Raw genomic sequence first — 14,734 nt, 5'->3', positions numbered from 1 at the left:
TTATTACCAGTATTTAAAACTTACAAAGCAAGCATTCCTCAAACATTTCTTACTTTGAAAGACTAAAATAGAGTCATCAAAAAATATACCAGATATATTCCTAGTCCCTGGTACCTGGAAGTAAAAAACACAGATCGTCTTGTGCCTTTATACAATATGTAAGGTATGTGCATTAAAAATGACTGCATGGTCATCATACATCCACATGAACCAGATATTTATTATTGGAATACGTAACTGAACCAATATTTTCGTATAAAATACTAAATTGATTTAATAACATTTTACATTATCAGAAGGCACGACTGATCACAAAGTAAACTAAAAGCCCATATTGAAAGATCTCCCATTGAGTCAAGCTCACAATAGTAATGCCTTCTGGTGTCAGTAGTCTTTCTTCCAGGAAAGAAAAAGTGCCACAGGTGCATTATAAATATTGTATAGACCCAGGAGAGGCCAGTGGCCTGGTACAGCCTGTCAAGCCTGGATAAAGCATGATGTGAGCCATACCAGCTACAATCCGATTTACCAAGCCCTTTGAATTGCACTTTAAACTCCCCCTTCCTCCAGACTGGTGAAATTTTGCTCTGCTATTCTGTAAAAGAACTTTTTCTAGAAAGTTATCAGAACTTTTATTTCTTTATATCTCAGTAAAAACAGTTTAAAAAAAAATTCAAAATATCCATTCATGGTTTCTTGCTAATAAAATTCCTGTAATCATATAGTATGCTTCTCTGAGGGGGCTGATCTCATGCATCTTATTTCTTTTCTTTAAATTTAAGGTCAGGACTATCAGCTTTACTTGGGGAAAGAATATGTAAGCCTAATGTTGCCATTTAAACACAAGCCTGCTATTAGTTTTAGGCTTCCCTTCTTTCAATCCTCTGCCATTCAGGTTGCTTAAAGCTCCATAGGGACACATATGTATAATATTCTTCCTTCCAGCCACTAGAGTGTCCAAAAATCTTGCCTGTGGTGGTTACCACAGCTTACTAGATCCACACAGTTTTCAGACTTTACTGACAAATGCAAAAAGAGAAGGAAGCCAGGGATGATAAAGGGGTTTCCATAAGCTGCTACCCGTTCAGCCTTACTGACTGCAAGTACCACCTTGTCTCGGTTCAGCGAAGTTGCAGCATTTAGCTAATTTCTGTGTAAACCCATCACTTTTCTGATTGGGTCACATATCAGTGATATATTATTCTCTCCCTCTCCTGGCTCTGAGGCACCTTTTAGCTAAAACAAACTATTTCTAGAAAAGTGCATATACAAACAGATCTTTTCAGAAACAAATACCTCCCCTCACTGCCCCCGTGAAGTTCATATGCATGAAAGATGTCAATTTTTACCCCCATATTAAAATTAAAATTTTCAGTCCTAGGGAAAGAGGCCTGGATTTGCATCAGCGATGCAGACACAGTTAACGTATTCCTAGTAACTGAAGTCCTATATAAAAATTCTCAGTACTGCAGGATTGTACCCCTACCATATAGTCGTACTGTCCCAGGGAAATGCAAATAGTTCAAATAAAAACTAAAATATAGGAAAACAGTATCCACTGGGGAGCCAGTGGGCCCAAGGGAAATCTAGCAAAAGGGAGAAAGAGAGGCAACTGAATTTCCAGGTGGTGATGATGCTAGCACAGAAAAATGTTGAATTGGCCCAGAATGAAAATCCCTTTCTGTTTAACAACGTGCTATTTTTCAAATTCAGCTCAGTCTGACCCCAAAGAGAATACTTACCAAAGAAAACTGAAAGCAATGTGACAAAACTGAAATCTTCTGTGGAAATTTTCAGTTTTGCAGAAATGTATTTTTCACTGATGTGCTTTATCATCTTTTATTGAAAATTCTCTGTTAGCTCTACTTTGCCATGTCTGGCACACACACAGTGTTTAAGTAAGCCTTCATCAGAACACCAGCCAGCACAGTGGCCTCCTTCAGCTCAAAGGGAAGAGAGCTGTATTCTGGAGCCAAAATCTGAGTTTTATTCTTAGAACTTCTTTCATATGTATAGGAACCTTACTTTAAAAGTGTGTGCTTCATAAGTATTTTATGCCTGAATGTTCCAAGACAAACAGAAAGAAGTAGTCCACAAATATCTTACAATGGAAGAATTCGTTATGTTAAAAATATTTATAAAACTTCTAAGGAACCCAAGAAAAGATCGTGACAGAACAAATTTGATTAGTTTGCAACAAATACATGAAAGCTGTGAAGGCGAAAAATTGAGGAATAAAGAAACTTACTAACACTACTAAATGTATCCTAAAGGAAATCACTTCAGACTGGTCCGTCCACCATGCTTAGCTGTGAGAAGACACACCAGTAGTAGGCTGTTCTAAAGTGTATTTTTTAGAGGACTGCTGGGTTGGTTTTGTGTTTGGAGGTTTTCTGCAGTAAGTGTTACAACCCTCTTGTTTTTACAAACTTGAGCTGCTCTTGTCATTTCAACAGAGTTGCCTCAAGATCTACGGAGGAACAGCGCTGTTTACAGTTGGAACCCATATTGCTGGCAACCAGCTAACAGCACAGAGGAGATATTTAATCTTTTGAAAGGAAGTAACTAATGAAACCAACAGTCCAGCAAACTCTTGCGTAAACAAACACAACAGAAGCAAAACATACAAAAGCAGTTTGTCAGAACTGTTGTTCCACAAATTCAATGAGCTTGATTTAAGGAAAATTTCTTTTAGGAAACTGATACTTGTGGCTATTACAAAACATTTGTTTTTGTTAAAAATTACGCAGGAAAAAAAAGCGAGAGACATAATCTTTTCCTTCGCCTTGTCTTCATTTTCAAACTTTTTCCCTTAATCATTAAATTGATTAGACAACAGTTTGGAAGATAAACAAAAAGAGAACTGAATTATTCCAGAAGCTGGTCTTCACAAGAAAACAGTATATACCACAGTGCATCTATTCTTACCTTGTCTATCATGTCTGGCCTGTTTGTAGCTGCCAAAATTGTCACGTCCTTTAGCTGTTCTATCCCATCCATTTCTGTTAACAATTGAGCCAAGACACGGTCTGCTACGTTTCCAGCACCTGAAGAGCTGATTCAAAAAAAAGTCACAGCATTAGCCTTCCCTTTCTAGGAAACTGGAGAATGGAAATAATAGGCTGTTCTTTTCAATTTTATAGTGTTCTACTTTTTTTTTTTTATTTTAATTCTTTCTGATTTTTCCTTTTACCTCAATACCTGAAGGTAAATTAATATCACTCATACAAAGCGAGTAAATATGTGTTGGAGAGTAAGTCCTTCAAAGGATCTCTTGGTATTAGGAAAAGCAACTGAGCTTGTTACTTACTGCCCTGCTATGTAGGCTTTGAAGATTGTAACACAATATGGTTGTCTGGAATAGACATTTTTAAGATGGTAAAAACTGAATTCATGCAGCTTCTTTACTAGTCAGACAAACTTCAGTTTTTATCACCATCCAAGTGAGTGCTTACTCCAACTCATGCAGTATAAAAAATAAGGCTATGTATTTTGCAGAGTTACTCTACATTTTTATGTTCTCCTCATCAAATGGGAATGAATTGAGTGTTCATCAACTCCCCCATAATAGCATTGTCAGTCCTATAACTCAGCTGATTTTCCAGATATCAGGAAAAAAACAAGACAGAGAGAGAAATCTTCAGTTTTGAAACTGCCAATATGTGAAAAAAGAAAGCAGACAAGGCGTAAACTATTTTAAGAGTTTACTTTTTTAGTTTGGAATTAACTCTGATAACCTTGAAATTTATGAGAAAATCGCTTAAATATATGTAACAAAAAGCATTATGGAAATAAACTCTATTATTTTCATTAAAGCTTTTAATATTTTAAAAAGAATAACCAAGTGATGTACCACCTTCTTCCTAGACAATTATGTATAAATATGTGTGCATATATGTATATGTGTACATGTCCATATACATGCATACAACAAATGCAGAAGTGCAGGACACTGCATAAACCAAGAGATCAAACATATATTTTGCAATAAATAATAAATCTGACTGAACAGTTTTGTTCTTTAAACTATAACATCCTTCTAATTTTGCATGAAATAGGCTTTATTTCAGAAGCATCGTAACAAATAAGTGACTATTCTCCATATAGTTTTTTTTACTTTTGAAAAGATTCTAGATCCAGGAGATATTAGGACTGTACACAGATAATGTATACACTCACATATTCACAGATACACTATATAGATTATGTAGATATACTCCTAATAACACCCAGCTCCATATCTAAGTATATATACATGAAACTGTAAGGAAGTACTATATTACAACCATGTGATTTCCTTTATTAGCTGTAGAGATAATTGAAATAAATGTCACTTCTCCCCTAATCGGAAGGGGAAAAAAATATGGGAAATGCTTAACACCTGAAACAAAATGAGAAAAGATGCCCTGTCACTAAAATTTTACTTTTAAACCCACAACATCAGAATCTGCCACAAGATCACACCTAAAAATACAAGAGTTTAGGACCGGATGACCAGTGCTGGATTTCTGAGCTGGTGCTACGATGCAAGGCTCAGTCTGGGGAAGGCGGGAGAGCGAGCAGCTTATTCTAAAAGCTCCCTCTGCTGAACAAGGGCTGCAACTAAAGCTGAGAAGTTGAAGCAGGTAGGTGAAAGCAGTTGGTGGATTGCCAAATAACCTGGAAAATGCAATTTTTATTCAACTTAATCAAAAAACATGAGGCCTGCTCTTGACACTCTCACTGTTTTCTACACAGTCTTCCCTTGGAAAAGACCCAATAAAAGGTATAGTATACATCTTCCTTCTTTGAAGGGACTGATCTTCAAGGGCTACTCCCCTCTCCCTGCACACTGGACCACTTCATTTCTGTATCTTTAAAGAGACACTTTTCAATAGAATTTAAAAAACAAACCTATCTCTGATTCTTCAAGCTCCCTAGAGCATCATGCTAAGAAACAAAAAGAAGTTTGATATTTATAATGAAGTTGGATTTCTTCCTTCAACATACATTTATTCTATTGCTACCCCATCTACGTAGAATTAAGATAATTTTCATCTCAAAATGAAAGTTTTGAAAGTACTTTTTTGGGAAGTACTTTTATTTTTTAAGTGTTTATACAGATATACGTGCACCTAACATGCACAAACAAAACACAATTATACAGCCAAACATTACTCTCCAAAAAGAAATTTTTGATTTTAAAACATAAACACTCTATTTCCAATAGATGTAACACAGAGAATATACACATATAGTTGCATAGTTATTATGCATGTATATCACTGCAGCACTGCCATTCACCTTCAACATGCCTCTGATGACATGTCTCAGAGACAAAGCAACTGTAATGACACCATTGCTGCTGTATATATTTGCTCTAAATAAATTCTCTTGCTTTCCTATGCTACAACTGTTTCTATAATTTTCCAGAACAAAACAGTTAACTCATCAGACCTAGTGTGGAAAACATCCTTGAGGAGCTATAATAAATGCTGGCTAACAGAATATTTAGGTTGCTAAGAAATATTAGAGAAGGGACTTGGGTTAGCTAGTTGTCAGCTTTTTGGTTTGCTGCAGCCGTGTTAGAAATTCCCAAGAGATATTAGAACTTTTCTAACATACCCCTGGGTCACAGCCCCACTGACTTGTAGAGGGCTGAACATGATAAAACACTTGAGGTGTTGCACAAGTATAGTAAATGCTTTTCGAAGAACATGGAACTTAAAGGAAATTAAAATCAACTTTGTGACATAAGCTAGTCTCAGTAGGGATTCAGGCCTCCCATCTTGCATAACTTTCACATTTATTCAACTTTATACCCCATGGACTGCACACAGGAAGAAGTTAAGCAAAGAAAAAATAGTTGTAAAATTGGAACCAAAATGTTAAACTCACGTAAGATGATCTGAAACTACAAAAGTCTGGGGAAGACGATAAATATATATATTTTTTAAAGTAAACAGAGAAGAAATATTGTTTTTAAAAGAGGTGGCTAGAAAGGATACTAAAACTTTCCCAATATAAACATTTCTCTTACAAGCTTCAGACAGAAGAAAAAAAGTTTATCCTAAACAAAATCCCACTGTTACTGGGGAACTTGCACTGCAAAGACATTCAAACTTCTCAATTAGGCAATAATGAGACAACTTTCATACAATGAGGGAGATACCAATGCAGAATTAGGGGCTCTACTATTATCTGTTAAAAGTGGAGTAAAAAGATTTTTAAAACATACAAGCAAAAAATATTAATAATAAAAATATCTGCAAATGAAGAACTTTCAATTTTAGTGCTTTTATGTACACAGCTCACTAAGCTGTCATATGATGCACCATATTTAGCACAGAGGCTACAACAAATTAGCTTTTGGTTTAACAGGGTACCCTATAAAATTACAGGCAGGCACACATTTATAGAGAGAGATTTCTTTACCAGCTGCTCCAAAGTGCATCAGAGCTGCACCGTGTGCTCTGAGAGCTCTAGTACTGCATAAGCTGTTAATCTGAAGGGTGACATGCAAGTATGCATTTTTCCATTTTCCCATGATTTCCCAGCAAGGGTTTCAAATTAACACAAGCAATGTTCATTAAGGCTGCCTGGACTTTTGACGCAAACAGCAGTCAGAGAAACAAATTATGATTAACCCTCCAGTCCCACGTACACGCTGCCAAAACCAACTTCGAGCCAAGCGGCTGTCTTTCCCCCCGCTCTACCTGACCTCCACACATTGATGTCATCATCACAACTGCATAGAAATAGTTCTCACAAGGCACGTACTGGTACAAACTAATATCCTGTCAACACATGGACTGCAAATCAAGGCAGTCAGAATTAAGAATCTTACACAATCGAAGCAGGGCCATGTGTGCATGGGTGTGTGCATGTAGGAGCTGTGCCCTAACCAGAAATACCTTGAACTTCAAAATAAAAAATGTGTGAGGAAAGAGGAATCTGGCTGCTTCATAAAGGCCTGAGAATTTCAAGTAATCTCTTATGCTGCTGTAATGAAATACATCAATCTGCAGGCTATGTGTTGTTTTAATCTTTTTGCCAACTCCGCTTTCTTTAAAATCCTCAATGAAGTAGTTTTAAAGGCAAAAAAATGTATTTGCTTACTAGTTTATTATATTAGTTAGAGCCAGCCATCTTCCCTGACATGAAATTCCAGCTAATCCTGCAGGTGCCCCACAGGTCTCAGACACAGCGTGCGTGTGCTCCTGCACACCCACTTCACTTGACCAACAGAGAAACTTCCTGAATTGCAAAGCCTGTCAGGTAAGACTATCCACAGATTAAAGCAGACTATTCAGTGGGAAAATGGAGAACAGAATTTGTGCCTAATATTTTATTCCAGCTAAAGGCACGTCCAATGTGCATTTTGACATGAGAAAACAGTGTACCTTAATTTGAATTAATTCTGGCTTCATCTGATGGAACTGAGAGACCCAGAGCACCAGCTCAAAATTCAGTATAGTAGGTGAAGGCCATTCATACACCCTTCCTCTTTCTTATCTCCTTGGGCCTCATCCAATGCCCATTCTAACCACCCAGATTCAGATTTCCATGGGCACTGACCTTTCCACATGCACATCTTTAACAAGCCACTCTCATAATTCTTCCTGTGAATATATGAGTAACTTCAACTCAATTCTATCACCACTTCAAGGAATAACTACAATTCATTGGCATATATAACTCTTAAAACCAAGGAGATTTTGTGTTCAAATGTATTTAGTCACCAAATTTAAATGTTACCTTTCTTGTCATAGGCGGCTTAACAGCACCAGACTTCTTTTGTACCTTTCCACTTGTTAAACTTCCTTTACTTCTTTTTTTCCCGTTATCTAATGGATTTTTTAGTATTTGAAAATAAAAAAGTCGGAGAACGCAGTGTGCTCATAATTAACCTCATGATGAAATTTGGCAAACTCCCAACAGAGGTATTGCACTAGATGCAAGTGTAACATACTAGAACGCTCCTAGAGCCAACACAATGTTTTTTCAGAACATCACGTCATTTTGACCAGGAAATTTATTTAAATCCCTATCTTCATTTGAAACTTGTACAGGAGAACCTGCAACCCTCCATAACACCACTGACTTTAAGGGCACTGAAGCCCATCTGAACACCATAGCTGCGGAATCAGGACCTTAATTCCATCAAGTTGTTAAATTGTCGAAACAAAACCACACAAAATATTCACACAATAACATTTTGAGCATTCTTACATACACAGCAACTGTAAAAGCTACAAAACCAGAAGGAAGTCGGGGAGCGCCATCCTCATTAAGAGCCCCATTTCTGCACAGACGACCTTACCTCAGGCAGATCCATCAGGTTGCAGCACAGACCTCATGAGATATACCCTGGATAAATTACTGCAGTGGGATTAATCTACACAGCTGAAATCAGTAACAAAGCTTTTCTGAGAAGAGAGTATGGCCCATCTTTTTTTCCAACATGCAGTATCAGGTAAGATTTACATACAGATAAAAGCTGTCTTTATTTCCCCCCTCCCCAAAAGAATTGCAATAACAATCCAAATTTACGGGTTTTATAAATACTCCTGGAGATGATATCTCAAATAATTCTTTTACTGGAATCTCTGGAAATAATTTTATATCAAAACAAATGAACTCATTGACATGACAAAATGGTTGGTATCAAAAAATTAATACAGGTTGAAATAGACCTTTCTGGCAGGATTCTTAATGTCTCCACAAACTACTGAGGTAAAAGGTTCCTGAAATACCAAAACCCCCTGCCAGCACACTCCCACACAAGAGTCACTTCGCTCACACAGTCTGAAGGATTTTATTGAGTCTGACATTTCTGTCAGGGCTTTGCAGGGGTAAACTGTCAGCAAGGAGCACCTGCCAAGTCAGTCTTCTCAGTCCAACTGCCATGATTGTAATTAACTGTCACACTGTTTTATTTCCTTCCCTCACAAACTCTGGTGAAATATAGCTTTGGCAGTTCAAGGTTTTCCACAGCATTAGGAGGAAAAAAAAAAAAAACCCTACTCCAATAGCATTACCAGAAAAATAAAAAATAATAATGGTGTTATCTTCCCAGATACCAATTTTCACTCAGAAAAATTTTTAGTGGAGCATTTTGCACAGTGGAATGGATACTGTCATGCCAGCTGGAAAAAGAAGGCTCTTCTACACAAATATACATCTTTTACTGAAATAGTAATTCAGCTGGAATATTCTTCTCTATAAAGATAGCAGAGTAGAACCTTACTTAAGCTTTGAGCTCTGTTTCCCTTGAATACTACTGGGTTTTCAAGAACACTAAACTTCAATAAATATTCTAGGTTTATAGAGAGTAGCATAATATGGCTATTTTTTTTTTCTTATATCAGACTCTCCCCCCCACCAAAAAAACAGAACACATTTTAAATCACATACTTATTCCAGTTTAAAAACATGACTCCTGTTTTGGGCTGCAAAACTGTCATCCAGAATTACTAATTGATTCCTCCATGCACATGCACACACAACAAACATATGTCTAAGTGATAAGTATTAAAACACTGGGCCAAATTCACATCTGGCACATGTAAAGTAAAACTTCAATGAATATTATTAATTCAGACCACTGTTGCATAGATACCACAGACTTGGATGTTATTAAAAAGTCTAGGAGAAGTATGTAGCATTCAGGTCCTGTACATTATCAACTAAATATTTTGGCTATTCACAAAACAAACTCATAATTGCTAAAATAAGAAATATTCCCCATAACAGGGACTTTTCCTGACTGTATCATCAGAAATACACTGAAAGAAGATAATCCTAAACCCTTCCCTCCACCAGCACCCTACGATTAGATGCTGTCATGATCTATATGCACCTGTATCAGCTATTACCCTACTATATTGTTCGTCATCTTCCCAGGCTTTCTAGACCAAAATGCAAGTGCCACAGAAGTGCATCTGGAAATCTCCAGAGGAAATCTGGAGAAGTTACAAAAATTCAGCGTCCAAGCTGAAGATATAGCTTGAGGAACATCCTAATTATCCTTTGCATGTGTACTACCAGCCTCCTCCATTTGCCCAAATTTCTTATTGCAGCTTCAAGCAGTAAGTGAAGTAGGCCCCGAAAAACGAAACACAAGGAAAGGAGAGAAGAGGAGAAAAGGAGCCAGTTGGAGATGGGATTGGAATCAAAAGGCTTTGCTCCAGAGGACCTTCCCCAAGCACAACTCCAAATCCTTAACTACTTAGATGGTGATCCACAGTCCATTTCCATCTGTCTTTGACTAAGTCCAAATGCACACCTACGAAAGACAGACTTTAAGCCTTGCTGCCATCTGGCACTGGCACTGTCCAGCTGAAACAGGAAGATGCTAATATCTAGAGATTTGCCATTCTGTTAATGCTGCCGTTGTCTTAAAACAAAACAAAAAACCCCCCAAAACTACCTGATGTACAGTTTACTTCCCATTTCCTTTCTTTCTCTTTTCCTGAGCATTTCTCCTTTGTGCATTCCTGGAAGTTAATCAAGCTGAAAACTGCAATCAATCATATCTACCAGGGAAGCAAGTACAGTTTAATTTGGAAGTGCTACAGACTAGAAGTGAATAACTAGACTAGATTACTCTTCATTATAACAATATTTAAATAGGAAAGGTTCACTTTCATCTGGAATAAGTTTCTATTATAAGTTTTAATGACAATTATGTTCCGCTTTTCTTTCCAAAAAAATACATGCAATGATTATAGCACTAATGTCAGTCAGTCATAGCCTGCTTGTGCCCATTTCACAAAGATAAGCACACCTTTTTCCATAGCCAATGCCATAGCAGGAAGTAAGGTGGGAACCATTTATGCTCACTTCTGATCCTTCCAATCTTAGTATCCATCCACAGCATGGCCTCTGGCAGGAATCCAAACAGCAGCTCAAATTCATGTCTTTGGTTGAGGCATCTTGCTGGAGATCAACTCTGGCACAGTATTCCTAAGCACCACAGAACAGGCTTACCTACATTATGGACTTGAAAGTCCCTCTAAATCTTGTAAATCTGTCCATATACCAGAGTGATTGCAAGATGAAGGTTTATAGATCAAGTCCTGCTTCCACTGATGCCAATGGAAAGTCTTTACTGACTTCAAATGGGCACAAAGTTTCAAATTTCATAATTATAATACAAGCTGGTAAAATTACAAATACATTTTTTATACCCAGGGAGATGCACAGATTTAAAACACAATGTGATAAAGGATTCTTGCTAGACAAGAAGCTTGGTGAGTTTATTTTAAAAAGAATGGGGTTGCAGACATTTATCAGATATATGCAAAATATGGGTAAAGCTATTTGTTAAAATTGCTGTTCCAAACAAACTCCAACACTTACTGTCTGATTAAATTGTTTTAAAACTTTACTTCTTCACCATTCCTCATTAGGCCTAAAATAGAAAGCTGGCACTGACGAGCAGCTTTTTTTCCCCAAACACTATTTCTAATGGGACACCAAATTCCAAAACATTAAAGAATTCAGAAGGCAGTCAGGAAAATTTTGAATGCCTCAGCTTCCACCACATCCAGACACAGCTCAGATGTTGCAGAGAATTAGCTGATGTTCCCCGATTCACGGGCAACCAGAGCCAACATAACTCAGGAAAGCAAAGCTCTTTGTCTAGCTTAGCCTGCTGTTAGAACGAGGTGCATCACAACCCAAGTACAGCATCGGAAAACTCCATAACTTCCATGTATTTTTAGATCACAACTCCTTTACATTCTTCTTTTCCCATTTCATGAGTAATATTAGGGTGACAATACCTCCTCTGGCTCTACTAGTGTTGAGTTACCATGTGCAAGGTACTTTTCTGCTGAGAACCTCCATCCCACCTATTACCACTTTGCTTTGGGCCTGCAGGATCCAGTCTATGGGTTTCATCATGGGTTAGAATGTCCTAGGCTGACCTCTTTCATGACAGAGACTAGTGACTACACCTAGGATTTGCATGAATACAAAAGTTTGACCATATGCTAAAGCGTACACTATAAATACGTGCTGAAGCATACATTCCAGAAAGACAGACAGCTTGGTTTAAAACCAGAAGATTTATCACAGCCCCGTTAAAATAAGGGGTGTCACACTACAGAAGAGAAATTGATGTTCTTCTAACCTCATTTAGAACTCTGAGTGCCTCAAAAGTTAAGACTGAAAATATTTTAATACCTAAAATGAAAACCATTCATCTTCCAGAGATTCTGAGCAACACAAACTGCTATCACAGTCATTTTGAATATAGCTTAGGAATGTACAGAATGATCTTCTCTCCACAACTAATTATTGTAGTGTAATGTATCCCCCCAACACACAGGATAATGTACATCACCTGAAAAGCACCATCATACTGTACTTTCAGTGGGTCGGTACCAAAGTCCCTTCACTTCATCACTTCAAGCCTCACCCCAAAAAGGTCACTATTATCAGCCTAGCAACTTTTTTTGGCCTTCGGAAGTCAAATGCAAGGTATTGATCTTTGTCCCTCTCTCCTCTTTTTTTTTTTTTTTATCTCTGAAAATGGAATTTAGCAGTGTCTCTCACTCCAGCTTACAACATTTCACATCTCAGATTACAGGGATTTGCAGTTAAGAGGAAAAATGCTTTGCTTCTGAAAAACAAGAAAAGGAACAAATATGTCTACTGCTCAAAAATCCTAAAAATCCTACTTATATAAACAACGACCCATTTCCAAAGCACATAGATTTCTTAAGTTCAGCAAACAGACCGTCTGTGCTGCATTTACACAGAGTTACGTTCATTCATCACTTTCAAGTCTAATTACCAAGCCATTTCCCTCTTGGCAACCTCTAATGGCCAGAAGAATTAGGTTTAACATGGTCAGGATACCCAGGAATAACAAATACCCATAATTCTTTGCAGCTGTGCAATTTGTTAAGAGTCTTAAGCTTTGAACAGGGAAGGGATTACTTGGAGGCAAACATTCCTCCTCATGTGCTGCTCTATCTGGACCAGTCCTGTGGGTCTCACTTTAGCACAGGCTCTCCTACAAAGAGTCATCAACTTTCAAAAGTAGGGAAAAAATCACTAGCTAACGGAACCTCATGTTAACTAGAGCCACAGAACGATGGAAACGATTTCCTGCATCACATAGCTCACCTCACCCCATGCAAGACTGTTCCTCACTGTACGTTAACCTGAGAAATTTTCATTTTGTTGGAAATGCGTCAAACAGTAAGTTGCCCGAGCTTCTCCCCACATGACTAACTCTCAGTGCAAGAGAATTCACCATTAAAAGTCTCTCTGATTTTCAGAAGTTTTTTCTATCTAAATTTAATCATTTTCCTGCTCCAAATGTATTGCTATGCCTTCTCTACCTTCTCCTCATCTTTTCATCTGTATGTTTATCTCCTACTCTTTATAATTATTCATGGTGAATGCTTCCCTTTTTCCTAGTCCATTCAACCCCTAATCATAGTGTAACAGAACAAAATGCTAAAAAGAATACGACTCAAACTATCTTTGTCCATCTTCACTATCACATTGGAAACTCAGGTCCTTTATTCAGAATCACCCTCTCATCTTCTTGCATCAAGGATCTCCAGATTTCTCCATCTAGCAGCTGCTCCTTACACTGAACAATTTTTCTTCAGATATGCAGGATTACATTTTTGTAAATTCAGTCCCACTTTGGTATGTATCCAGCCCTCATTTTTAATCTCTTGATTAATATGCATTATTTCATTTTCTACATACAAAATGAGAAAAAGTAGGAGCTTAGTTCATCTAGATATGGATTTCTAAGCACACTGAATCAGAAATAATCTTTTCAGAAATAATATATTTTGACACTGAAAAATGTCATCTGTTAATGTACTTTTTGCTGATTTCAAAGTATTATTTCTTATAATTAATAAACATATACAAATCCATTTTGTATCACAAAACTGTTTATTTGCTTGACATGCATACACTGGAGATGTGAAAGACGTTCCGCTTTCACGTAAGAAAACAGGTCAGTTTCTGCAGTATTTTCAGCATTTTCCTTCTTTCTTCCACTCACTACAGAAATACCTTCAATGCTGTTTACCTTAGCATAAGTATTTGCCCAGTTACCAAAGCAAATAAGCTACCAAATGAGTTCCTAAAGCACTACTGGAACTTAGGTTCATTTATTTGTGGCCATACTTCAGCGTACTGTGGAAAGTGTTCATTCTTTAATATACTTAGTAAAGGCAACTTTGTAAGGAGATTTCTCTTGAATCTCCTGCTATTAAACTAATAATGAGAATTCCACTAGGGAGAGTGTTAGATGTTGTATTAAAATTATGGTGTTATGGCTTGGGAATGCATAAATAAATAAAACACTGTGACAGACCTGAATGTAGCCACAGTGTTTGACATGGACTAATGGCTTCTGCAGTGACACAGACTCTGCCACATGATGCAAAGATGACATCACACTGAATGGTGCAACCAAGGAGATTTCTTAGCTCTCTTGATCTACCTGTCACTGGTTATAATAAATTACCATGTCTATTAATTTATACGTGCCTGCTGATGAGATGAGATTGATTAGTGATCTCTACAGAGGGTTTGGAGCAAAACATTTACGCATTTTAAACCCACAAGCTTTAGTCAAATATAAGCAAGTAATAATGGGTTAATGAATAATTGGCAAAATGTTCTGAAGAGCAAAAGCATTAAGCAATTAGTCAGTGCTATTTCACATCTGTTAATCAGATCTGAACTGTGCAGAAAACTACCCTCACAA

The 14,734-nt window shown here is 37.3% G+C and overlaps 1 protein-coding gene across 1 annotated transcript in view; it reads right to left on the bottom strand.

Annotated features, from left to right (window-relative positions):
- The window catches only part of AFG2A (AFG2 AAA ATPase homolog A), a 205,782-nt gene that overhangs the window by 139,812 nt on the left and 51,236 nt on the right, over nt 1-14,734 (bottom strand). Inside the window, exon 14 of the mRNA XM_067297025.1 lies at nt 2,929-3,055. Coding sequence (XP_067153126.1) covers nt 2,929-3,055 — 127 coding nt within the window. The remainder of the gene's footprint in view (nt 1-2,928; nt 3,056-14,734) is intronic.

This window comes from Apteryx mantelli, chromosome 5 (genome assembly GCF_036417845.1).
Source record: "Apteryx mantelli isolate bAptMan1 chromosome 5, bAptMan1.hap1, whole genome shotgun sequence".
NCBI lineage: Eukaryota > Metazoa > Chordata > Aves > Apterygiformes > Apterygidae > Apteryx > Apteryx mantelli.
The sequence above is the reverse complement of the archived record's forward strand: the minus strand, read 5'-3'. Positions and strand labels throughout refer to the sequence as shown.